Source organism: Choloepus didactylus, chromosome 19 (genome assembly GCF_015220235.1).
Source record: "Choloepus didactylus isolate mChoDid1 chromosome 19, mChoDid1.pri, whole genome shotgun sequence".
Lineage (NCBI taxonomy): Eukaryota > Metazoa > Chordata > Mammalia > Pilosa > Megalonychidae > Choloepus > Choloepus didactylus.
The window spans coordinates 31,915,771-31,941,388 of record NC_051325.1 but is presented as its reverse complement, the minus strand read 5'-3'; the positions used below and the strand labels follow the sequence as shown (position 1 = coordinate 31,941,388).

Genomic DNA, 25,618 nt, shown 5'->3' with positions numbered 1-25,618 from the left:
TAAGGTCCAAAGCTAAACACAGTGTCACGGCCCTTCCTCTGGAGACGGCTGAAGACCCTGACGCCACCTGGGGTGCTGGGAGGAAATGAGTGGATGGTAAACGTCCACTGGCAGACCCAGGAGGCCGGCAGGGGGCGGTGTGGGGAGGAGGTGGCCGGAGTCCTCAAAGAGCCCTCAGTGAGCCTATTCCCCAGGGGACAGGGAGTGGGCCCGAGGAATGCCCTTTCGCCAATGCGCCCCTTCACACTCCCGAACAGGCCGAGGAGTGTCTACAGAGGCCTTAGCCAGTTTTGCCTTTTTTGGCTTTGAAACTTCTTAACGTTTTGACTGTTTTTTTTTTTTCAATCACAGTTTCATGTTCAAGTTGAGGTAATCACAGTTTTCCCTCTAAGACGAGAGGATCTGGGACGGTGGGACAGGTTGGTGAGAGAGCATTTCTATGGGCAATGATCAGGTGAGACCACCACGTAGCACAGCCCTGCATGGTGGGAAGACCCACTCTCATGGGTGGCCCCGACCCCTCTTTAAAAACTCGTTTGTGCAGCAGCCAGACTGCCGGTCAGGGCAGCCAGGAAATGGCTCGAGCTCCCAGATCTAGAGCTTTAATTGAAAACATCACAGACACCCACCTGTAGGAAATGGCCTATGGTTCCCCCACCCCCCTCCAAACTTTTTCTAAGGCTGCTCAACTTTGAGTTTTTAAAAAGAGCTCGGTAGAGCTAAAGGAAGCTACAGTAACTCATTGCTTATTAATCAATTGCACTTAAGATCTACATAAAAGTTACTGACTCTCAAGGAGAAGCAGGCCCACAGTGGACCCAGCCTCTGGCCAGCCAGAAGGGAAGGGCTCCCAGACTTCGGGTCTACAGCTGGGCCCTTGCCACTGGGCCTTCGGCGCTGGGGCTGGAGCACATGGGACTTTTTTAGAAGTCTTTTTTGATGCAAGATTTCTTAGTCAATGTAATCTGGGGGCTTTGTTCATATGGCTTCAAAAGCAATTTTTTTTTTCCCCAGTACAAGCATATTTTACTGACGAGCCCTGACAATACTTTGCTACTTGAAGCAGGCCTCTGTTTGATCAGGCACAAAGGCCACATGTGCTCCATCCCATCTCTCCCTGGAATTAGGGGCCCTTCAGAAAAACCCCTCTACATTAGAAACTCTTCGCTGGTTTTGCCTATGTGCTTCTTCCCAAGGCATGCAAAAAAAATTTGAAATTCAGAAAGCATTTACAGTCCAGGCAGCTGAAGTGCTAAAGTCCCTACAGACATCACCTGAATAGCAGCACCTGTACCCCCTCCCCCATTAACTCTGGAGATCAGGCAGGGGACACATTTTAATTCCCCTCTGCTTTATGGTCCAGCTGAAAGCACAGCCCTTGGAAGGGATTCTAACTTGGGTATTGGATTCTTTGAAATTCCCAGTCGTCAGGAGCCAAACAAGTCCAGGGCCAGCAACAATGCTTGAGGACATGAGTTCCTGAAGTTTGTGGCTGAAAACCAGGTCTTCCCTGGCAAGGCTGATAAAGGGCTGGGTGCTGGGGACTGAATACCCTTCACAGGCCCCATACAAGGGATCAGACCCTGGGCTTATTACCCCTGGGCCCAGTGGCAGGATGCTCCCCTCAACATTGAGGCAAAGCATAGCCGGGGAGGCTTGAGCAGCAGGTTTGCTGTTGTCCCTGAAGCAGGGAAACTGGAGTGATGCCGCAGGGGAGCATAAAAACCAATCACAATGGGGACCACTTGTGTCAACTCAGAACCACACACTTCTGAAAAGCAATGTGCCTTTCCCCTCAGTTTCATCCATAAGGGAAATTATCTCATCTGAGAACAAACTGTTGACATCAGCCCAAGCTGCTGGCTCTGTGGGCTGGGCTGAGGCAGGGCTTGTTCTGCTCATCCCAGAACTGGGCCCAGGGTGAGCAGGGCCAGCTCCTTCAGTGGAAGGGACCTAGGCAAGTGCGCTGCTGGGGACGAGGGTGCTCCTGGGGCAGTGGCTGAGGCCTGTGGTGGCCTGGCCCCTTAGGCATAGCCATAATTTGGGCAGTCCTGGTTCCTTCGGAGTCCTAGCAGCTCCTCTGTGCAACCCTGATGCTCCTGCTACCCTCCCACAGCACCTCAATAGCCCAAAGGAGATACTGTTATCAGAGACCCAGAGGTCCTGGCCTGCCAGTTGCACACACAGGGCAGTCCTGTCTGCTCACCCTCCATACCTTCCCCCGCCCCCCATCAGTGGTCCAGGTGATGCACTTCAGCACTGTGTAGAGACTAAGACAACATGCACTCAAGCCAGCAGCACACATGGGCCAATGAGGAAAAAAGCAGCCCCTCTAGGGAGGGGCCTCCTGGAGAGCTGAGGTTAACAAACTCCATTATGTCAGTCCGAAGGACAGACGTTCTGCAGGATGTGCACAGCCAGGCTTCCTCTAGGGCTTCTGCTCAAAGAGGTCGTGATACTCCTGCTGCTCCAGCTCACGGTTATACTTCTCGATTTCCCGGTTGGCTTCTTCCACGTAGTCATTCATGAACTGGTCCATGACTGGAATCTCATTAAGGACGACAGCCCTGAGCCTGGAGGTCAACAGGGACTTCCTAGGACTTAGCGGGGTCTGTGGGCATGAAAGGGGGGTACACTGAGGCAGTGAGCACCCAGCTCACTAGAGGATGCCTAATGGGCTCTTTTCACATAGGGGCAGCATCACAGCTACAAAGAATGTGGATGGGTACTAGCATAGGGCCTTGATGAGGTCCTAGGACTAAGCCCTTCAGCTTTCATTAGCATACAGCAGTACCCCAAGTCTCACATTTTATCCTATCAATCTTTTTACAGAACTAATGTAATGAGGAACAGTCTCCAACTTGTAAATTATGACCTTGAGGACCACAGAATTCTGGATGTCATCTGAGTTCTTGAATGGGCTGCCTCACAGCCATAGCTGTACTGAAACTACAATTCACTCAGCCATAGGTACTGGAGTAACATGACAGCAGTCACTAAATGAAGGAGAAACCTAGTTTAAGGGGTCTAATGGACAAAATGAAAAGTCTGCCTAGTGTGCTCCTGCATGTTCCCAGCCACTGTATAACCCAGCCTGCTCCAGGGGCCCAACTGTGGTGGTCCAGCAGACACCTGCTTTACAGACAGCCTTATACAATCCCAGCCTCACCGCCCCAGATTCCACAGGGACCAAGCTGCTTCCAAGGATACGTGGGTGAAAATCCATCTTGTCTCCAAAGAAGTTGACAAACTGGGTTCCATTATAAAAGTAGCCTGCAGGTAGGGGGTCCAGGTGGCGCTTCACCTGCAGGGAAAGAGTCCTGTTGGGCTCTGGTAGGAGCTGTATAGGAAGGGACCCCCTCAAGTGCAAAGCAGGGGTTCCTGGAAGGCCAGAGCATTCTCCTGCCCCAACTGCTCATAATGGGACTGGTGACACACCCCTCCTGGGACCTGGACTCTGGGTCCCTTTTAGCCTTTGGCCCCCAAACCCCACAGGGAAAGGCCCCGGTTGGGAAGGAAGGGCTGAGGCAGAGGCTGGAAGACAGCTTGGAGGTTGGAGGGCTCAACAAAGGGCCTCTCTTCCTGGCCTCCGGATTCCACAACTTTCCTATGAGCGGCTTCTGGGTCTAGAAGGTGTTTTCCTGGGCCCTGTTTGGTTTATCTGTGGTTTACTTAGGAAAGAGGGATAGGAGGAGAAAAAGTCTTCTCCTGCAGCCGCTTAAACAGGATGACAAAGCAGGGCCCTCAGTCCCCGCTCCTCCCATGGGCACTGGTTCTCCCATCACATACACAGGTCACAGCACAGATTGCCCCACCCTCTTCCTCACTGGGGCTGCAAGGTTTCCCTTTACCCAGCTTCCCTCTGCGGCCTGAGAAGAGTAAGATTTCTAGCACGACCTACAAACGGCCCTGTAACCCAGGGAATCCTAAAGGGTGGAGCTATGCCAGCCCAGAAGGGCAGCCTCAGGACCCCAAGGGGAGCATGGGAGGCTCAGGCCCCAGGGCAGGACACTCACGTGGATGTTCCTGATCTCCTGCTGGGTCAGCATCCCCCTGGTCTTCAGGGCTTTCCTCTGAGGCTTCTGTACAGAGATGAAGGGGTCAGGTCTCAACAGAGCAGATGGGATGGGTGCATGGGCAGGTAAAGGCTCAAGCTCGGGACCAGCTACATGACTAAGACCCCAGCACACATGGCCTGAACATAAATATCCTGCCTGCCTGCCCCTTGAGAATACCACTTCCCTCCCATGGTGCCCCGTGTGCCAGAAGACAGCCTAGTGCTTTTGCGAATGGGCATGTTCCTGCCTCTTTGCAGGCTCTCATCCCAGGCCCCACTCATAACAGATACGCTGGTAAAGGGACAACCTGATGGTCCCATAGTTAAGCACCATGTAGGAGTTTATCCAGGTGAGTCTGAGAAAGACACAGCTGCAGGCAGCCCATACCTTAGCATAAAACACAGATGCCAACTGAGCATCTACAGAAAAACCAAACCCCAGCCAACTCTATTCCCAGAGTTCTAGGATGAGCTAAACCCCATTAGCACCCACAGCTTGCAGTGAATTGGAAGGATTTTAACTCCAGTCTGGGTTTTTCTTTGTAGCCTTAGGCTAAAGGGCTGGTGTGAACCTACAGGTCTGTCTCCTGGGCCATGCTTGGAGTCTCAGTTTACAAATAGCCCTACATCTATCTTTGTTGTTTCTTCTCTCTAGAAAGAGAACCCATGTATAGGGAGATTCTGGACTCAGAACAGAGAAAAGTCTGTGAATAAGATTCAGTTAAGAAAAGACACTTTGATTTTGGGACACCAGGTTAACCAAAGATCCACATGGAAAAAGCAGGCTTAATCTAGTGTTATGGGTTGGACTGTGTCCCCCCCAAAAAACACATACTCACTCAAGTCTTAGCCCTGTTCCTGTGACTGTGAACTCATTTGGAAACAGGGTCTTTGAAGATGTTATTAGTTAAATTGAGGCTAAACTGGATTATAAGAGGAGGAAAACTGAACACAGATAGATACCAGGGAAAAGGCCATGTGAAAAGAGGGAGGCAGAGTGATGCATCTACAAGCCAAGGAAAGCCAAGGATTGCCGGCAAACCCAAAAAGCTGGCAGAGATGCCTGCAACAGATTCTTGCCCAGAGACGTCAGAGGAAACATGGCCCTGCCCATGCCTCGATTTCAGACTTCAAGCCCCAGGGCTGTGAGATAATACATGTCTGTTGTTTGAAGCCACCCAGGCTGTGATACGTGGTTGTGGCAGCCCTAGGAAACTGAGGTACCTAGGTCCCAGTTAAACCACCTAGTCAAACCACCGTGGGAAGTGAAATTAGAAATGGCCATGAGAACCTGGGCTTACATGGTAGGTGCTCAGCCACATCTGCCCACAGTTTGCCCCCAACTGGCTTCCTCCCTGTAAGGTGTCCATGAAAGTGCTGCCTGAGCCTGTGGGGAGGTGTGAAGGGGGCAGGGGAGAGGCTTCTGCCTCAGGACCAGGTCCAGCTCTGGGTTGTGCTGGTCACATTGGGCCAGGTCTGTCTGGCCTTGGGAAACCACCTGCTTAGCCGACTGCTGCAGCCAGTCCTTGACACTCTCTTCTTTCAGGGAGCAGCCGATGAACACAAGGTAGTTTTCCTGCTGTGTGCTGCTGTCCTGGGGTGTGCTCCTGGAGTCTGGCGGTGGCGTGGGTCCCTCCAAAACTGGCACGATGCTCAAGGAATTGGTCAGAGTGTTGTGGCAGACCTCCATGGTCCGCTCAGAGTCTGCAGGGAGACACACGTTAGTCCCTGAGACCCCAGCCTGGAAGGTGGAGTGACACTGGGCACAGATTCACGAGACACACACAGGAGGAAAGACTGACATGACTGGAGGCAAATTAGAAGGGATGGAATAAGAGAGGGAGGAGCAAAGCAAGTTTCTAGCTTGGCTGATTAGGTACACTATTAATTCATAAGGGGAATACAAGAAGAAGAAAAGGTTTTTAGTTGGGAGAAAAAAGAGGAGTTTGACTTTGCACTGGTAGAATTTGAAAAATTGTAAGACTGCTGGAAGATGTCCATGCAGTCATTAAAAGGAGACAATAGGCAGGTGTCACCTGTGTGGAAAAGATACTTGAGGAGAAGCAAAGCTCCTTAATAGCAGGCAGATGGGGTGGGTTTCAGCAGAGGCCCGAGAGGCCGAGGGAGGAGGGCAGAGTCAACAGAACAGGTGTGGCAGGAAGGCATGGCAATCAATCACGGCCAACGAAGTAAGTCTGCTGAGGACTTGGGAGGGATGGGGCACTTCAGGGAAAGTATTCTGAGTTGATGAAGAGCCAGCTTCTCCTCACTGACTGAAAGTTGTATAACACCTAGACCTGGAGCACCAACTGACAACCATGAGGGGCAGTAATCTGAGGACAACTGACACACCAAGAATGGAAGAACATAAAGACACACATTATCTGGGTCCTCAGTGGCCCTGCTAAGCTTTCCAATCTCTTGCCTTTTTTATGTAGCTTTCTGTTACAATAGCTGAAGATACCCTCATGGACACACTCCCTCTTGAACCCCAGACTAGGACAGACTATGGGGTCTGAAGGGCTCCAGAAATCTAAGGCTGATAAACAGGCCTACCGGCCAGAAGGCAAAAGGCAAGCAGAATGCTAGAAAACCTTGGTTAGAAATGAAGACCGGGCTGGAGAGCTCAGCAACTCCTGGGTGACAGGTCTAGGAGGTCATCAGTGGGACATGAGTCTTTGGATCAAGGAAGGCAAGGAGCTGTGAGGAGAGGCCCTAAGCAGGTCACACGGGAAGATGGACAGATTCTGCACTGGAGAGCAGAACTCCAGGGAAAGGCGGGTCCTTGGTGGAGAGGAATGACTAGAGGAGACTGAAGGCCTGGGGCCCAGATGGAGAGTGGTGTTGAGAGAGTCTGAACACACCAGCGGAGGCTATGAACTCTGTAGCTTCTGAATCCTTCAGTTGTGTGGGGGTGGGTGGGTGAGGAGGCATATACATGAGATCAGAACAGTCCACAGCACAAGGATCCCAAATCCAACCCCCCAGTTACCTGAAAACTTCACTTTGCCCAGGATGTGGTAGATGTTTCCAGAGAACGGACTTGGCTTGATGGAGGACTGAATTGCTGGTGAAGGAAGAGGAGAAGGTTGTCACTCACATGGAGGCAGAGGCCAACTCAGGGTGGCACAGCTGGGAGGGTTAGGGATTGGGAAGGGATCCTACTCCCCCCAGTGGCTTTGCCAAAGATCCCGAGGTGGGGCGGGGGGCAACTCTTTTAATGAAGTGGAGATCGAACTGAATGGCCACTCAAGATGAGGGCTGGGAATCTCCTCAAATTCCTCTGGTAGCTATTGGTCCTGATGATGAGAAGAGACAGCACACAGAGGACTGAAAATGGGTGCCAGGAAGCAGGGTCAACTCTGGGACACTCCTTCACTTGGGTCTGGGAAATGTCATTACAAAAGGCTTACCTTTACATTTGGCCACAAAGCGAGTCTTCTCCAATGGCCGACCAAACCACACACAGATCTGAACCATTAGTGGAAAGACTGATCCAGCATCAAATTTACCTTCATACCTTAAAAGGTTTAAAAAAAATTATAACTAACTGGGGCTTTGGGTGTTATTTACATACTACTTTGGGATGAACTAATATCATTTGTCCTATAATATCTGAATTCTCCCTTGCTTGTATGACATTTTGAATACAAAATACTTGTTTAATGTGTGCAAGTCTGTTTCAACATGAGATTTGGGAAGCACATCTGCCCCCACCAGAGCAGGAACTTTCCAAGGTTAAAGGCCTTACTGCCTCAGACTAGAATTTCCTTGAAGTCAAAGACTCTGTCTTTCCTTGAAGCCTGCCAGTGTTCCACTTGAGATTGGGGGTCCCTCCTGGTATATTGCAGGCCCTTCTTCAGGATACCCTCCCACTCCTTTCCGGGCTCCAACTACGATCTGCCATCTCACTGAGGGCAGCATCAGAGAGACTGTACATTTGGATGCATATACTCTCTCCAGAAGGAACCAAAGGGCCAGGGGTACTGCTGCTCGATCTCAGATTTGAGATCGTCAGACATGATGACCCACAGACTTATTAGGAACATGGTCATATTGAGAGCATTTAAAATTTTTAATTATGGAAATTTTCAAATATATGCAAAGGCAGAAGAGTAATATAATGAACTTCCATTACCCAATACCAGCTTCTACAGTTATGTAATTCCTTCCTCTTTTGAATTACTTCCTTAGACCCGCCCTGCGAGATCGAGCCGAGCCGTGGGGCCCGCCGCGATCCGGCCATGAGCGCGGCTGCATGATGCATCCCTGCGTCGGTCGCTTCAGCCGCCGCCGCCGCAGGCCAGGAGGAGCTGCCGCGCCAGCGACCCTGCCTGGGCCTCGGGTCATCAGCGGGTGTATGAATCGTAAAGTGATGATGAGTTTCAACAGTGTTGAATGTAAACACGCACACCAGATGCAAGGCCAAGGGAAAAAGAGGAAGAGATTAAAAAATGATTGGGGGGGGGCAAGATGGCGGCATAGAGAGGAGTGAAATCTAGTTAGTCCCCTGGAGCAACTAATAAACAACCAGGAATAACTAGTAAATAATCTGGAATAACTACAGGAGGACAACCGTGTCTGTCTACACATCATACACCAACCTGGATTGGGAGGAATGCCCAAGATCACAGCATAAAATCTGTAAGTAAAAACTGGAACTGCACCAGGACCCCTCTCCCTGCCACAGCAGGCTGAGCTGCAAAACCTTGCTGTGGTAGAAACTAGCATCACTCTCTGAGCAAGCATATATAGCTCAGCCAGCTCCAACTGGGGTTTTGATTAACAAACGTGCACTGCTGAATACAAGCTACAAACCCCTAACAAGCAGACAGAGGCTTTTTGTGATGATTGACCTTAAAGAGCCAGAAGGCTCATCTGTCCTGGGAGGGGGATCCAGAAGACTGGGTGTTACCTCTGGCCAACGAGTGAAACTGGGGGCCGTATACTGGTTCTAAAAGGGGGCTTTCTGTCCATTTTTCTCTCTCTCAACCAGAGGGGCTCAGTAGAGAACGCCTCAGCCATTTTCATTTCTCAGTGCTCTGACCCAGAGAGGGGTGGAGATGACAGAGCCAGAGAGACAAAGAAGCTATTCAAATGTAATAGATAACTCCTAGGGGGTGTAGCTTCCCTAAGAGGAAGGAGGTGGGGCCCAGCTCTACTGCCAGTCTTCCCTTCAGAACCAGACCCCAGAGCCTGGGAGAAAACAGCCAAAACAGAAACTAAAGGGGCCCTACCTCCTTACACCAGTTGGGAGTGACAGACTGAAGGGTGCCACCTGCTCGGCAGGTTAGCAAAAGCACAGCAGCTTGAAATCTCACAGGAAAGACTGTTACTCTCTAAGACACACCTGCAGGGAGGCTTGAAACTGAATATAACCCCATTCTGAGATATGAACCTGTTCTGGTCTGGGAAAATCTGATTGGGGTAACCAAGGAAACCAGATGCCTAGACAATGGAAAACTACAATCTGCACTAGGAAAAATGAAGATATGGCCCAGTCAAAGGAACAAACTTACACCTCAATCAAGATACAGTTGAGATATTGTTTCACTTTAATGAAACAATCTATTAAAGACTTTCAAAGAAATATGATAAATCAAATAAAAAACCAAATCTAATGAGTTCAGGGAAGATATGGCAAAACAGATAAAGGCTATAAAGAAAACAATGGGTGAATATAAGGTAGAAATCAAAAGTTTGAAAAGCAACTGGCAGAATCTATGGAAATGAAAATCACAACATGAGAAGCACAATGGAGACATACAACAGCAGATCTCAAGAAGCAGAAGAAAACACTTAGGAACTGGAGAACAAGACACCTGAAATCTACTCACAAAAGAACAGACAGGGAAAAGAATGGAAAAATATGAGCAATGTCTCAGGGAATTAAATAACATGAAGTGCATGATTGTATGTGTCATGGGTGTCCCAGAAGGAGAAGAGAAGGGAAAAGGGGCAGAAGCAATAATAGAGGAAATAATCAATGATAATTTCCCATCTCTTATGAAAGACATAAAATTACAGATCCAAGAAGCGCAGCGTACCCCAAACAGAACAGACCTATGCCAAGACACATAATAATCAGATTACCAAATGTCAAAGACAAAGAGAGAATCCTGAAAGCAGCAAGAGAAAAGCAATCCATCACATATAAAGGAAGCTTGATAAGACTATGTATGTATTTCTCAATAGAAACCATGGAGGCAAGAAGGAAATGGTGTGATATTTTTAAGATACTGAATTGTTTCCTTGAGATGAATTTCCAAGATTGGAATCACTTGGCGGTGGGGGGGGGGAAAGGGTGTAAGACCATCTCACGGGTAATAATTTACACCACTCCCTGTGGTGTAAATCTTCCAGCAGCAGATGAGTATACAATTTCCCCAGCAATGATGCTATAGACATTTTTGGCTGAATTTCATAGGTGTCAAACTAAACAACCGTAAGGAACCATTTACCATTTCTGAGTATTACTGACATTGAATTCCATTACCATGATTGTTATTTACACTTGCTCTTAAGTGAACTGTCTGTTCACAACTATATGGACTGGGTTACTTTTCTTAAATACCATATTTCCCCCAAATATTATAGTTATTAGTTCTTTGCCACATTTCATCCAAACATTTCCCTCCAATTGATTATGTTTTATTAGTTTCCTTTGTTTCAAAACAACACTGCAGATTTGAATATTATATTATTGCCCTGTCCCCCCATCCAAACATGTCACTGAGGCCAGTTTGTGGGAATTCTCAGGTGAGACTATAGGCTTCTCTGGCTTCTATGATTCAAACCCTTAGGGGTATTTGGAGGGGTCAAGGGAAGAGAGCTAGGTTTCCTCCCAGACTAAAACAAGCTGTTCTACCAGGGAAAGTGGGGATGGGGGTCAATGAGAACAGAGAGGGCTGTGGGAAGGGAATGACTGAGAATCTGTGCCCAGCACAGAGCTGAGCACATCCTGGAACTACAGCCAGTTCACTCTGCAGTGGTGGCCCTGAGTGGGGGGGAATGTATGGGGTTGAGGAGGAGAATGGTGGCTGCCGCCTTGTTGAAGATTAAATTACCTGATTCCCAGGAGAGGACTCAAAAGGGTGGTCCTGAAGAGTGATTTTGAAGTCCCTCCATCTCTGATTCTCTACAAAAACTGAGCTTCATCCCAACAAGGGAAAGGTTTCAGATTCCGGATTCTGAGTCTTTAGAAGACTCAAACCCTGTTCTCTCCTGGTTCTGTCTGCCTGCAGGTAAGTCTGAGCTCTGAGCTAGGCTCCAGGTGCCATACCAAGCATGAGTTAGGAAAAACAGTTCGAAGGTTCCTCAAAAGGTTAAATATGGAACTACCATATAACCGATAATACCAATTCTGGGTACATACCCCCCAAACTGAAAGCAGACAGATATCTGTACACGAATGTTCATAGCAGCATTATTCACAATAGCCAAAAGGTGGAAGCAATCCAAATGCCCATCAGCAGATGAATGGATAAACAAAGTATGGTGCATACATCCAATGGAACAATATTCAGCCTTTAAAAAACAATGAAGTCCTAGACAATGACAATTAAAGGAATACACAATCCTGGACAGGATCTAACAAGGAAGGAGAGAAGGCTCAAAAGGACATTATTGGGACACAGGAAAAAATTGGAATATAGACTGTAAGCTTTATATCAATGTTAAATCTCTTGAACTTGATAACTACACTTAAGGTGGATACACAAGTGAATATCCTTATTCTTAGAAAATACGATAGTATTAAATGTTCAAGGAGTATGATGTATAAAGTGGATTGACATATAGATAGATACATTGACAGACTGAGGGAGAGAGAGAATGATACAGTAAATGTGGCAAAATGTTAAAATCGATGGTTCTGGATATCTGGGGTAAAGGGGTATACAGGAGTGTTCTGTATGGGGTTTTTATTATTTTTGTCCTGTAAGTCTGAAATTATTTAAAAATAAAAAGTTTAAGAATGAACTACCACCACCACCACCACCACCACTACTACTAATGTTCAAAGTTACGGAAAAAAAAAAAGAGTCAGCATGGTGACAGGCAGCTGGGTGCATCCCCAGGTGCCAGGTGGACGATGGGAGGAGCCTCTGCATCAGACCCAGAGGTGTGGGCAGCAGAAGGATCAGTAGCTGCAGCTGTGGACCGGAGGGCTTTCTTCTAGAAGCCTCACGTGTTTCTTTTTAGTTAAGATACAACTGTCTTGTTCAGGCATAAGGAATGATCCACTTAGCTACTGTTTAAGGGAGTATGATGTGAACCAAATTAGAGGCTTCTTCTAAGAACATGTCTGAAAACCTTTGATTCTGCATATTGACCTCCTGGAGTTTTCTTACATCAACACTGTTAGTCAAAAAAAATTGGTGGTACGTAAGGGGTGGTGTGGAGGAAGTAGAGAGGGGCCTGGGGGAAGTCAGTAAAGATAACAAAGATAATCCAAATAAACATGAGATTAATTGGGGCCAAGCTTTAAGGATTTGTTCCCCCCTAAACCTTCAACACACTAGTTATCCATTCTACACTGAGACAGTGCAGCACAGTGGTTAAGAATGCAGGCTTGGAGCCAGAGAAGCTGGATTTGAAATCCAGCTTTTTCATTTACTAGAAGCATGACTTTGGACAAGTCATTTAACTCCTTGCTGCTTCATTTTCCTTATCTGTATAATAAGGAAAATAATGGATTCTACCTCCCAGTCCTGGTGTCAGAATAAAATGCGATAATGCAGGCTAAGCATTAACAGCACTGTCCGAAAGAACTTTCCCCAACTATGGGGATGTTCTGGATCTTCACTGTCCAACAGGGTAGCTGCTAGCCACATGTGGTTATTGAGCACTTGAAATGTGGCTTGTGAGACTGAAGGGCGCAATTTTAAACTTTATTTAATTTTTATTACTTCAAATTTAAATAGCTACGTGTGGCTGGTGGCTATGGTCCTGTTCAATGCAGTCTGAGATCAATGCCTAGCACACAGTAAGTGCTCAAGTGACGTGGGTCCTTGTATATAATTACAGTGCACCTGCTGCTCTCTTTCCCCTCTCCTCTCCCTCTGGAGGAGAGGAGCCCGCAGAGAACAGCGCCTGGGCTACAACATCAGGGTGTCTGTCTGTCAGAAAGGAACCCTAGGGGACTGACTGACTGACTGCACTCTCAGGAGTGACTCTTTTATCTGGGAAGGTCCTCACTGCTCAGTTCCGTGCCAGCCACCTGGAAATCCAGGACTGTGCTTGGTGCCTACAGGGTGACTCCCTGAACCTCAACAACCCAGGAAGCCCAAGATGCGCAGTGCTGGCTCCCGACAAGGCCAGTGGCCGTGCGGACATGGCAGGCCATTCCAGTTGCCGTGCCATCCCTGTATAACACACCTGGTATTTTAGCTTTCTCTCTATTTTTCTGTAAATAAGCAAACCATTGGGTTTACAAAGAAATCTAAGCTACTTTTCAATGATGATACTTGCCAGCCAGGGTACATTAAATATCGTGATCGTAGCATCTGTGGACTTGAAAAACTGTTTTCCGAGAGAATCAGCTCAATATCTTCATTCCTATAAAAATGCAGAGATAAGACACAGATTAATTAGGACTATCAATCTTAACCCACACACTTCAGCTTTCTCTCCCCTCACCCTAGCCCTTGCCCTTGAAAGACACATACAAGTATGCATACATGATCCATTTTTATATTTCCCTTTTTGGGGGAGGGGGATGAGGTGGGGGACATGGTGTCCAGGATCCAATCAAGGATCATTCATTTAATATACAATATTTATTCTCCTTTAATCCGGAATAATCTGGAATATTTCCTCCACTTTTTTTTTTCCCCTTTGGTCTTTCATGGCATTGACAATTTGAAGAGACCTGCCAGCTGTCAAGTGTTTCACAACCTGGATCTGTTTGATAATTTTCCTCATTAGATTCAGGCTAAACATTTTTCAAAAGATTAATCCACAGGTGATGATGTGTCCTTCCCACTGCATCACATCAAGAAGGCAAGTGATGTCAGTTTGTCTCATTACTGACTAGTCTTGCTCAGTTTAATCATTTCATTAACACAGTGTCTACTAGACCTCTCTGTTGTAAAGATAATTCCCCTTTAGGAATTAGGAAGTAGTCTGCAGTGTGATACTTTGAGATTAGCGAATATTTTCTTCAACAGTCTTTTACCTACTGCTTTTAGCATCCATTGATGATCTTTGCCTAAATCAAGTATTAACTGAAAGTCATAAAATGGTGATTTTCTAAATCCTATCAATCCTTATTTATTGGTTTGCAATCTTCTGTAAAGAAGAGCTTTACTGTCCTGCCCCTCTCCATTGAAATTTATTATTATTTATTTTAATAAACTTTTAATTTTAGACCGATTTTAGATTTATAGAAGAACATTTGGGAAGATAGTACACCAAGTTTCCATATACCCTGCCTCCAGTTTCCACTATTTATTAACATCTTATATCTCTATGGTACATTTGTTAACAATTAATGAACCAATATGGATACACTATTATTAACTGAAGCCTATATGCTGCACTCAGGCTTCCCATTTTTTTAAGTATCCCTGTGTACTCACTTCATTCCATGCGTTATCATTGTTCTTTCTCATTTGCAAATTGTCCCAAAGTTGGCTACCGGGAACTTCTTAAAGTAGCTCCTATAGCCTTCTGATATATCTCTACTAATCTTTGAGTACTTTCTTGCTCTTTTTGGGATAAAATATACCAGGCTTATCTTGTACTTTCCCTGCCTTTAAGATACAGTCAGCCAATTCTTCAAGGAGTCCTGATTTCTTTTAGGGGGGATTTGTACTTAGAAACCAAGATCTGGAGACTACATGTGCTTATTGCTACTGTGTATTATTGTTTCTGGTTCATTGCTGTGGAAAGAGTGAGGAAATATATATCCACATATCTACATATATAATTAACTTATTTAAATAAGGAATTTATATTGACTCCCCCAAAATTCAACCCAATTCAAATCCAATATTTGTGGGATTTTTTTCTTACCTTCCCTCATTTCATATTTATAATCTCTCTCCTCCAATCAGTGATGCTGTGTGGAATCAGGGTTCCAACAGAGGATCATGTTTAAAAAGTTACATGAGTTAGTTATTTTTTGTATGTAGTTGTTATTGCTTTGATATACAGATAAGGTCATTTTTGGTTTGTTATTTAATTTAGTTTTTCTCCCTTCTTGTTGATTTAATTTTTGAATATGTAAACTATTTGCATGCCCAAAATCCAAAATAACAAAAAAGGCATACACAGAGAGTCTCATCATGCACATTTCCTAAACAAAATCGCTATATGATGTGGTGTTTTCTCTTCATGTATGTACACATTCAAAATCACTAACTCATCCAGCTTGTAAATTGGACCCAAGTCCACGAAGTAAAGAACAAATAATTTCTCTCAATCTTAACACAAGGAGCACTGAGTGATTCTGGACTTTTGTCCTTGAGTGGAAGAAAATGAGAGTGCCTCAAACAACAACAAAAATAGTACATGATATTGACGCATGGTGTCCTCCTGGTGATTTTCACAGAGCTTCAAAAACACTTCAGCAAATGCTTGGGTCTTAGAAATGGTGGCCAGCCTTGCAGGATGGAGCCTGTGGAAGAGTTTACCTGGTGACAATCCCATTTTCTGCAAGAATGAAGGCTGCGGTGGGATTGGCGGCCCTGATGAGGCTCTGCAGTTGCATGAGGAGAGGATGCCTCTGCTCCGTGGTGTGGCTGGTGAACACTACGTTACTCACCAGGCCTGGGAAACAAAACAGTGAACAGTTCAGCTGTCAGAGCCCTGAATGCAGCTGAGGCTCCCTTCCCTGATCATCCACCATTTTCTTCCTTGACTTCCCTCCCAGGAGCCTCCACGTGTAGACAGCTTTGCTCCCTAACGCTGACATACACAGCCATCTTTCTGTCCCCCTTTCCTGGCACTGCTGCCTTTTGGAGTGAATGGCCTTCACCCTGAAGCTCAATTCCTAACTTCTCTCTTTTAAATTCTGCGTTCTGGCTGACATCCAGAGCTGCTTCATCAAAGGGCCCTTTCCACAACCCCTGTACTTAACCTCATCAGGAACTGATGCCATTGACCTTTGCCAGTGCAGACCACAGGCATTTGCCAAGCACTAACCATTATGTTCTCAACGAGTACAAAGCCAAGAAGTCACAGTTTAAGATAAGTGCCAACAGAGAAGTTCACACAGTGCCACGGGAAGAAGGCGCAGCGCATGTAAGGAGAGGGGGTAGAGTGGGCCACTATCACTCCCAACCTTTTTATGCAGACAGCAGAAACACAACACTACAGAGAATTTGGACATCAGGAAAGTTACCACCCCAACATAATTATAATACCTTTTCCATATTTCTTCCTATTTTTACATAGTTATAATCATAGCATTTATACCATTTCTGCTGTAAGATGATATGCATTTTGGTTATTCAATCATTTTTATTCACTGCTTAATATTATGGAAAATTTCAAACATCTAAAAAAGTAGAAAAATAGTATAACGAACTCCCATGTGCCCATCACCCAACTTCAAGAATTATCAACACTCGGCCAGTCATATTTCATCTATACCACATACCCTACCCTTCCCCTGTCCAACCTAGATTGTGAAACTAATCCCAGACATCCCACTATTTCATCCCAAAATATTTCAGTATGTATCTCCATAAATAAGGGCTCTTTAAAAACATTAATGATTCCTTAATATAAAAAAAACCAATCTCTGGCTGATTGCCTTATAAATGTTATTTTAGAATTAAATTTTTGAACCAGAAACCAAAGTTCATATATTGTATTTCATCAATGCACCTCATAATTCTCTTTTAAACTGTGGTCTCTCCTTTCTTCGTAATTTCTTTCTCAGCCTTTATTTTGCTGACTATCCCCACAGTGCTGTCTAACATGATAGCTAGATCTAGAGGCTTGATCAGAAAGACTGTTTTACAGTCAACCTTATTATTAATATATATATTTTTCAATTTCATTCCTTTTCTAAGCTCTTAAATTGAATACTTAATTCATTATTATTTTTAAATTATCTCTTGTGTAGTAACATAGTAAATTAACTTTCCCTTTGAATTATTTGGTACATGCATGTTCTTGACAGGTTGGAGATAGTGTGTTTTTGAAAATTGCTATTTTTAAACTTTTTAACTTTTTGCCTTCAGTTCATCCCTGCCTGTTATTAATGCCTCCTCCTTTCTGTGTGTCTGCATTTGTCTGTCATGGCTTTGCCCACCTTTTTATCATCCTTACTTAGTTTTAGATGCTTTCTCTTGTATTGAGTATAATTAGGTGTGTTTTGGTTTAATCTGAGATTCTTCTCCTTTTAATAGTTGTGTTTATCCCATTTATATTTACTGACATCTTAGTTTCTGTCATGTGGTTTATGTTGATTGTTTTTTACTGCACTTTTTTCTAACCTTTAGCAAAATGATTTATGACTTCTTTGTTTTGTCTTTTCCTTCTGATTAAGTGGTAGGCTTACAGTTTTTATAATAGCTGTCCTTATATCTTTTTTTTAAAAACTCAAAATTATTTTATTTCTCCATACGTATTTTCTCAAGAGGCATTTCTGTGAATGGGACAGCTAGGCAAGTCAGTATTGAGAGTTTTAAAGCTATTTCATTTGACATGATTCATCCAGATATGAAAATGGAACGGTTAATAACTTCAACTAATCAACCTGATATGCTTGAACTTCCTTTTTATCCAGGGAACAATGATATGATAGTAGATGTGTCTTTCCTGTAGATATGTTGCATTGTTAGCATTTGATGTTTTTTAAGAACATTTTCCCTGCCTGAATTATGGTTTAGGCAAAATCCAATTCCTTCTTTCCACAGTTCTTGATCCAACTTGGAAGCTATATCTGATTTTCAGACCCGATTTCCACTGAGAGCAGATGACTGATATTCTCCAGCATCACACCTCTGAACAGCTTTCTCTGGGATGTGTTCAGCAGGGCCAAGGCTTCCTGGGTGAAATCTATAACCACATCTTTCAAGTTCACTAACTTCTGGATGTGGCCGTAGTAGTCCCAGAGCCCTGGGTCCCTTTTTATCCTTTTAAAAATAATATACCTAAACCATTTTTTCTTATAGCATTGCCTTTATACAATGGCTATTGACTCTTCCATGTGAAAGATGGGGAAGCCAGTATATGTCTAAATTCTTCCCGCCTCTCCACCATCCAATTCTGGGTGGCTACATTAATAATTTTAGTTCTTCTAATGATTACTTTTATATCTTTAAAGAGTACAATTAACCCTTTGTAACTGAACAGCTTTAAACTTTTTCGATTTCCAACTTTGGAAAGATGAGATAGTACCTGTCTCCTGCCACCTCTAAATTTTTTTGCTAAATGTAATTTTATTTCCAAGTTTTCAAGATTTTCAAAATTTACATTCTATTTTGTAACTACACTTCTCCCATGTTACTATTAGTTCTATATTTAACAGGATTTAATGCCTAGCACCAATCCTTTTATTAGTAGAGCCTAGTTTTATAAATGACTAATTCGTGACTATCTCTAAATTATGGAGACTTCTGCTTTCCTAAGTAACCTTGTAATTGTAAAAGCACGAATAATGAATATTCAGTACAGAGGACTCTGTATTAATGCCATTTACTTCAGTCAAGTTTAGTTTTTTTGTTTTTTTTTTTTTAATTAACTGTATTTAGTTTTTGAGTAAAACACTGACAATGTATAGAAGAAAATAAATTCCCTTCCTCCTCAGCCACCTACTTCCCTTCCTTGGAGGCAACCAGTTATCAGATTCTTATGTCTTCTTCCAGAGATTTCCTCAGCATATATACAAGTAAAAATGTGCATGTGTTTGTGTGCGCCACTGTTTTCCCACAAATAGTAGCATACCATACACATTGTTCTCTACCTTCTTTTTCCCCCACTTATATTCTTTACTTTTTAATTTTGTAAAGCTTACTTCTTCCTTATAACTTTCCTTAATACCTTACCATTCCAATCCTCTCCTAATGCTACCATGCCCTCTTCCCTTCTTTGAACCACTCAAAGCTCCTTTGTTGAATAACATAGGTGGCACTTACAACATAGGACTTAAATTCCTATTTATCTTCTTCATATATGTGAAAAGATAGCATAGTGTGGAGATTAAGAGCATGAGTTTTAGAGCCAGGCAAACCCAAGTGTGAATTTTGGGCCCCACTAATTACTAATGGGTAACATCAGGCAAACTGTTCAACCTCTCTAAGCCCAAATTTCCTCCTCTGTAACATGGGAACAGTTAATACCTACTCCCAGGTTATCAGTAAAGTGTTTATCATAGGGTCTACATATAGTAAGAGCTCATTAAATGCAACCTATCATCACCATCATCATCAGAGTGTCAGCCTGAGCATGGGACCTTATACATCTGGGGGTAGGACCTATACATCAGGGGGCCTGGACTGATCCAATCCTCAGACAGTGGTGGCTGTGGCACGTGAGCCTCACCCTTATCAACCAGCAGGAAGCTAAGCTAGAAGAGGCTGCTGAGCCCATGGCTTAGGTGAGGGGCAATCACTAGTCTGAAGGCAACTTTCAGGCCCTCTTGCCCTGTCTCTGATATGAGGCAGATGTTAGTGAAACTTCCTTTCTCTCATAATTGACACTTATGAAAAGTGTTCCAAAACCCTGAAGAGTGAATCTGACCTCATAAATCCATCTGGATGAATTCCATTCAAGACCAGGGAACAGGGAATAGGAGAGCTCATGCCAATGGATGCAAGTTACAATGGGGAAAGGGTACACATGAAGGCAATGCAATGCGCCTGGGACCACAGACGGTCAGGAGCTAGGGCCTGCTGAGCACAGGACCTGCTTTCCCAAGTGCCTGTGGATCGTTTGGGATCTACTTGCTCCTTGGTTCTGAGACTTGGGTCCTACTCTTTTCCAGTTAGCGCTCTGCAGCTATTATGTCGAACTTAGGCAAATAGGGCCCACTCGTCTCTGTACAGTGCTTGAGGGACCTCTAAGGATTCAAGGGTGAATTTCCTCCATAGCTTTTTCCTGACATCCAAGTAGTGAGTACAGCTCCTCCTCCTCTTCTGGTCACTTGGCGAAAGGCACACCGATGGCCCAGCTCCCCAAACCTGGGTCGTGGAGGCACCTTTGAATTCTCTCCTTCCACACGCCATCCCTCACCCAGGCCCAGTGACTGCGAAACTGCTCTTGGGTCCATCCTCCGCTCTCAATCCCTGCTACCTTTGTCTCTTTAAGGCCACCACTCTCTCTTCATCAGGTCACTGCTCAGACTCTCTAATTCCAGGCTTCCTCTTCTGCAATTCATTCTTCCCACTGTGGTCACAATACTCTTTCAAAAACATAAACCTGATCATGTTGCTTCCCTATTTAAACTATTTCAAGTTTCCAATTACTCTTTTCTTTAATTAACTTTTTTTAATTAGAGAAATTGTGGGTTTACAGAACAATCATGCATAAAATACAGGATTCCCATATACCACCCCACCACCAACACTTGCATTGGTGAGGAAAATTTGTTACAATTGATGAAAGATTATTGAAGTAGTACTATAACTATTGTCTATGGTTTACATAGGGGCATTTTTGCTCCTATTCCTGACCCTTTATTATTATTATTTTTATTCATGCATGTCGTTATTACTCATATATAAGTATACTTATTTATATATATACATATATATTAATATATAAATACAATACATAAGTATAATATATATTTTATTATATATATTAATATATATAGTGACAAGGTTTTAACAGTCACACAGTCACATGATAAACACTTTATAGTTATACAATTATTATCAAAGATCAAAGCTACTGGATTACAGTTCAACAATTTCAGATATTTCCTTCTGGTTATTCTAATACACTAGAAACTAAAAAGAAATATCTATATTATGAGTCAATAGTCATAATCATTTGTTAAATCCTAATTTCTCAGTTATATCTTCTCCCTCTCATTTGATCATTCTCTCAATCTTCAGGGATATCTGGGCAATGGCCACTTTAACTTCTTCATGCTGCAAAGGGGTGTCAACCTCATGGGGTAGAGGAATGAAACTGGGTGATGATCTTGAGAGACTTGTACCCCTGGGTTTCAAGGCTTATCTGGCATAGGAACAGCCTGGAGGCCTTAAGTTTCTGAAAAAATAAACTTCTTAAGTAAAACTTTTATAGAGTCTTAGGTAGAGCCCAGGGTATTCTTTAGGGTTTTCAGGAATACTGTTAGTTGGGGCTTGGCATACTGTAGCAATCTACAAAATCTGGCTAACACTTGCGTAAGAGTAACCTCCAGATCCAATTAGTCTTAGCCTTGGTCTGGCCCCTCCACCTTCCTCAGTGTCCTTCCTGGGCATGCTCTGGTCATCAACAGGCCTTCAATTTTGTTGTTCCTTCTGCCTAGAATCATCTTTCCTCTCCTTTTTGTTGGGGCTAACTTCTCCTTCAATTTGAATTTACCACCTCTGAGAAGCCTTCCCTAACCCCTCCAGGACCGGGTTAGAGCAAACACTGAATCAAAACTGCTGAATGAATGAACCAAGTGTAATAAAGGACACACGCAACTTGACCTCTGAGACAGCTGCCCAAGTGGCTAAGCTGGGGGCACACACCTGCCAACATTTTCCCCACTTAAAGTCTGAGCAAATCCCATTAATCAGATAGCCATTTGAAAGGGCTTCTAAGAGTTTGCATTTAATATATTTTAAAATTAAACAATTTTTGAATTGGTAAATACATATTTTCAGCACAAAACTCTTATGATACAGAGGGTATTCAGTAGAAAGTTGTCTCCCTCCCCTCTTCCTCTGGCACGCAGACCTCTGGTTCTCCTCCCCGGAGACGACCACTGATAACCAGTTTTTGGTTGTTCTTCCACAGACAGTTTATGCACATACAAGCACATGGGAAATAATCACGCTTCTTTCAGACTTTCTCCCACATTCAAAATCTCTTATCCTCAAGGACATGGAGTATGATCTAGTTGTTCTCACAGGTCATGTCTACATAAAGGAGAATACTGCAGCATCTTGTTTATTGTATTTTAAAAAGGTTCCTTGCATGCTCTTTCTGTTTGGAAGCATTAAAAGCAAGAAGGACCCCCTTCAGGCAGACTGCCAGGGGAGCATCCTGATGAGGTGATGCCAGTGGTGTCCATGCTCCCATCCCCACTTAGAAAGGTCATTTTTGGAGGCTGCAGGGGAGGCAGGGAAGCCAGTTTGGTGAGCCTCCTGCCAGAACTCCATGGCGTGGTCCAGCCACAGGCAGTGACTGTGGGCCCTGAAACTGAGGAAGGCACGGCCAGGCCCAGGGTAGGCACAGTGGGGATGCAGGCAGGATTTGAAAGGGCTCAGCACATTGCACAGATGGCAGACATGGGACCTAGCCCTGTGAGATTCCCAGGGGTAGAAGACAAGAACAGTGGTGGCGGATCTTGCAGTCAGGAGAAAGCAAAGGCTGAGTGAAGACCTCTAAAGGTCCTGGGGACTCTGGTAACTTCTTGGGGAAAAGAAACTGGAGAGTCAGACTAATGTAAACATGCCAACCTGAGTGGTGTGCCCAAGGGTCCCAAGAACAGGCCAGGCCTGTCCAGGAGAAGGATGGGATCTGGGGATCTGACAGACACCTGGTCTGAAGTTTTGTCTGCAGCACATGTGCCATGTGGACAAATCTCGTGGGGTTGGGATTCTAGGTCAGAAATCAGGCATAGAAAAAGGGCTTTGCTTTACAGGGAAATAAGCAAGAGGATTACCCCCAGCATTCCTTAGGCCAGCTATGCAAACTGCCACCTGCCAAGAGGAAATGCCATCTGTGAGGCAGGTATGGCAGTTAGTTATCTGGAGAACAGGGTGAGGAGGCCAGGTGCTTGTTAAGGCTAGGAGCTTCCTTCTGTTCTCTATCAAGGAGTGGATACCCAGATTTGGCCAAGGTCTCACCAGACTGGGCTGTGAGTAAGCAGGCAGCCTGGGCTGGCCTGAAGTCTGTCCAACCTCCAGATCTGGGTTAAGGGCTTCCAGAAGCCCAGAAGAAACCAAAGCTCACTTCTTTTGTCTATCTATAGATACTTCTAAAAGCAGGGTATGGAGGTAAAACATCTTCGTTTCACATTCAAGCCAGCATTAGAATGAGCCTTGCTTGCTGTTTAAATACTGAGGTTGTTTCCTAGCTCTTACATTTCTCAATACACATCATCTTTGAGGCTGCAACATAGTCCTTTTCTCGTTATAAAATACTCCTTTGTTGCTAAAAGCAGTGAATCAGGGAGCCTGACTCATGATAGGGAGCAAGGAGAGGAAATAAGCTCCCTCCAGATGTGAAGTACTTGTCTACTGGTGGCAGATCCCACCTCCAAAGAAGCCACAAATCTCCTAGGAGCAAAGAAATCCTTGTCTTTTATCTCCTCCCTCCCCAGATAGCCCATGCCCATGTGAGCCAGGTCAGGTCAGTCCACAGGGTGCCCTGGGCCCTGATGCAAGGGAAGATAGTTACCAATATACCGTCACTCCACCAGCCCCCCCGGAGTTTCAGAAGAACGCACATATGGCGTCAAGGGCGTCTGCCCACAGCTGATACATCCCTGGCTTTGTACAAGTACAAAATCTGACACAAGCTGCCTCTGATGAATGAGTTACAAGGCAGGTAATGAAATATACCTACCAAGCGCCAGAGAGAATTTGGACTGCATTGGCCTAAAAGGAATCAGATTAAAAGGGGCTTTTCTTCTGTAACACAGACCCAGGGCTTATTCCAGATCTACGGACAGTGTAGACAGAGCCCTTCCCAAGACTCTTTTCCAGGCCAGCTTGTCCGTCTGTGCTTGTCCCTTATGCAAAAAAGCCGAGGGACATTCAGGGAGAAAGTGCCAAGAAGCTGAGGTGCACTAGGTGGACAAGGGGCCCTGGAGGGTAAAAAGGTGATCATTAACATTCAGGAGTAAGACAGGGACTGGGGCTAGACAGTTCAGCAAAGTCTTAGGTACAACTACTGGCCAGTCCCATCAACTAGGCTAGGAGGCAAACTCTTCCTCAATCTCCCCTGCCCCAGCTCGAGCTCTTTACAAGGGAAGACACAGCCCTCCAAGTCAAACTTTTCTTCCTGTGGACCCCACTCCCTCCTGCTCTGGGGCTGCTCCATCAAGTCTAGTGTCTCCCTATAGCCTACAGGCTTTCTCCTCAGCAAACGAGGGGCAAATCTCCTTTCTTGAAATCCTTTCCCTCTAGCTATCTTCCTTCTTTTCTTCTTTTTGGAGCCCTAAATATAAAACTTTGTCCACACTTGGTGGCTTCCAGTGGCTCCCTGGCCACCAGCCCACTCACACTTAGCTTCTCAGCCCTCACCTCTCCACTTAGATATTCCTACTGAGGTCACCAGTGTCCTTCGCACTTGCAAGGTCAATAGGATTTTCTCTCTCCTTCTGAGGTCCTGCAACATTAAAATGACTGATCTCTTTCCTTCTCCTTCCTCAGTGTCTGAGGGAATGCTCTTTCCTACTTCTTCTTCAGTCCCCTGGACTTTTCTTCCCCCACATCTCTGGCCTGTCCTTTTCAACTCTGTACCTGGCCAAAGACTGAATACAGCCCATGCTCTTGGCTTTAACCATGACTTGCAAACATGTATGTGAGTACCAGACCAGCCCTCCTCATTGTGAACCTACATAACTAACTATCCCTTGGACCCACTCTCTTGCATGTTCTCTAGTCCTATTAAGAATGTATCATTTCCATCCTCTCCTCTTTGCTTCTATTTCAAAGACAGGTGCCACCAATCTTCCTAATCTCCCAAGCTGGAGACCTACAAGTCATCCTAGATACCTCATTTTCTCTCATGCCCCCATCTAGTTTGTCATCAGATCCTATTGACCCAACCTCCACAAAATCTCTAATCTACCTAGTGTGGATACTGGGACTGGATCTAGCCAACCTCCATTTCACCCTGCTTCTGGGGTGCAGTGCCTGGAAAGCAACAGACCTCTGAAAGCTGGACCTGAGACTACCTGGTGCAGCAGAGTCCAACATACACAACATACACAACCAGGCCTTTTGCCCTGGGTAGCACCCAGCTCAGCTGTTTCCCAGGACAACAGCTCTGGTATGTCCTCTTGTCTCTGCTCCCCGTGGACTGGCAATGGGATCAGCAGGGCAAAACCATGCTGGGGACACCGAGTTGTTTTCTTCCATCTGATTCCTGCTTGCTCGGCTGGCTCAGGAAGCACAGTCCCCAGGCCTGTCTCCTGATAACAATGAGTATTTCATCACCGCTGTAGGGAATTTAGAATTTATTCTGGATCTCCAGGCACCATAGATAATATGACTAAAAAGTGCTGCTTCCAGGGTTGCCAGGTGGTAGGACAATGCAAGGTTGAGTGCAACCTGCACAATGGGTGGCTTTTCTAAATGTTATCAAGGAGGTGTGGAAAATTCCAACGTGTGTGTGTGTGTTGGGGGGAGGCGGTATTAAGGGAAACAAGTCCAGCTGGGCCATACTCTGTGCTCGAGGTAGGAGAAGTGCATAAACATCTTGCTAATCCAGAGG

The 25,618-nt window shown here is 45.0% G+C and overlaps 1 protein-coding gene across 3 annotated transcripts in view; it reads right to left on the bottom strand.

Annotated features, from left to right (window-relative positions):
- Positions 1-280: 280 nt before the first annotated feature.
- The window catches only part of C19H20orf194 (chromosome 19 C20orf194 homolog), a 162,491-nt gene continuing 137,153 nt past the window's right edge, over positions 281-25,618 (bottom strand). For all 3 annotated transcript variants that reach the window (XM_037812151.1, XM_037812152.1, XM_037812153.1), the window contains 8 exons: positions 15,694-15,829; positions 13,529-13,615; positions 7,471-7,577; positions 7,050-7,124; positions 5,556-5,761; positions 4,017-4,082; positions 3,211-3,304; positions 281-2,541 (listed from right to left, as the gene is read on the bottom strand). In XM_037812151.1, the coding sequence (XP_037668079.1) occupies positions 2,429-2,541; positions 3,211-3,304; positions 4,017-4,082; positions 5,556-5,761; positions 7,050-7,124; positions 7,471-7,577; positions 13,529-13,615; positions 15,694-15,829 (884 nt within the window). In that variant the 3' untranslated portion in view covers positions 281-2,428. The remainder of the gene's footprint in view (positions 2,542-3,210; positions 3,305-4,016; positions 4,083-5,555; positions 5,762-7,049; positions 7,125-7,470; positions 7,578-13,528; positions 13,616-15,693; positions 15,830-25,618) is intronic.